Source organism: Anarrhichthys ocellatus, unplaced genomic scaffold (genome assembly GCF_004355925.1).
Source record: "Anarrhichthys ocellatus isolate YVR2014 unplaced genomic scaffold, GSC_Weel_1.0 scaffold9304, whole genome shotgun sequence".
NCBI lineage: Eukaryota > Metazoa > Chordata > Actinopteri > Perciformes > Anarhichadidae > Anarrhichthys > Anarrhichthys ocellatus.
The window spans coordinates 415-1,410 of NW_022289278.1; the positions used below are offsets into that span (position 1 = coordinate 415).

The 996-nt window shown below is 44.4% G+C and overlaps 1 protein-coding gene across 1 annotated transcript; it reads left to right on the forward strand.

Moving 5' to 3' along the window:
- Positions 1-292: 292 nt before the first annotated feature.
- Positions 293-968, forward strand: cyb5d1 (cytochrome b5 domain containing 1). The gene is made up of 2 exons (XM_031842700.1): positions 293-501; positions 582-968. The coding sequence occupies exons 1-2, from the start codon at positions 445-447 to the stop codon at positions 870-872; spliced, it is 348 nt and encodes a 115-aa protein (XP_031698560.1). The 5' UTR covers positions 293-444; the 3' UTR covers positions 873-968.
- Positions 969-996: the final 28 nt, after the last annotated feature.

Genomic DNA, 996 nt, shown 5'->3' on the forward strand with positions numbered 1-996 from the left:
TATATATATATATATATATATATATATATATATATATATACACACAGTATATATACATATATATACAGTATATATACAGTATATATATATAGTATACATACAGTATATATACATACAGTATGTATATATACAGTATATATATACAGTACATATATATATATATACACAGTATATATATATATATGTACATAAATATAAATATATATATGTGTATATGTGTATATATATATATATACATGTATACATATATATTTATGTCTATAAGGAATAAGTCTGATTCTGGAGGTAGCACTGGAACATAAACAGCATCAATGTCTTTGAGCTGTCAATCAACTTGAGATGGACCAATCAGCATCGAGTGGTGTGGTCTGGACTGGGCTGTGATTGGATGAGTACGGAGTGTTTACCCCTCGTCTCCCTGCAGGCGATGTTCTGCTGTTACCCATGGTGGAGTCTGCAGGACAGGACATCAGCAGCTGGTTCGACCCTGAAACCAGAGACGTGAGCTAGTCCAACCAAACCAGCCAATCATAGAGCAGCTCTCTGCTCCTGGCTCACCTGCACCTGTCCTCTGTCCTCAGGTGCGGAAGTACGTGGACCCCGTGACTAACTGTGTGAGGTACTACACCCCCAGGGGGCGCTTTCTGCACATCCCCCCCGCCGGCCCTCGCTCCGACTGGACCACTGGCGTCAGTAAGCCGTGGTGGAGGGACGAGCGCTACCAGGTGGGACGTCTGTCCACCAAGACCAGGTGGATACGAGTCATCAACACACTGACGTCACAGGAGCAGAGACTACAGGTGAGCTGTCCACACATCTCACCTGTCCAGGTAACCCTCACATGTACAGGTACTCCTCACCTGTCCAGGTAACACTCACCTGTCCAGGTAACCCTCACCTGTCCAGGTAATCTTCACCTGTCCAGGTAACCCTCACATGTCCAGGTAACCTTCACCTGTCCAGGTAACCCTCACATGTACAGGTACTCCTCACCTG

What these genes read in the sequence shown, in the direction of transcription:
- cyb5d1 (XM_031842700.1), top strand. Translation starts at nt 445, where the DNA reads ATGGTGGAGTCTGCAGGACAGGACATCAGCAGCTGGTTCGACCCTGAA. An exon ending in TCGACCCTGAAACCAGAGAC is followed by an intron (nt 502 to 581) that starts GTGAGCTAGTCC and finishes CTCTGTCCTCAG; the next exon opens with GTGCGGAAGTACGTGGACCC.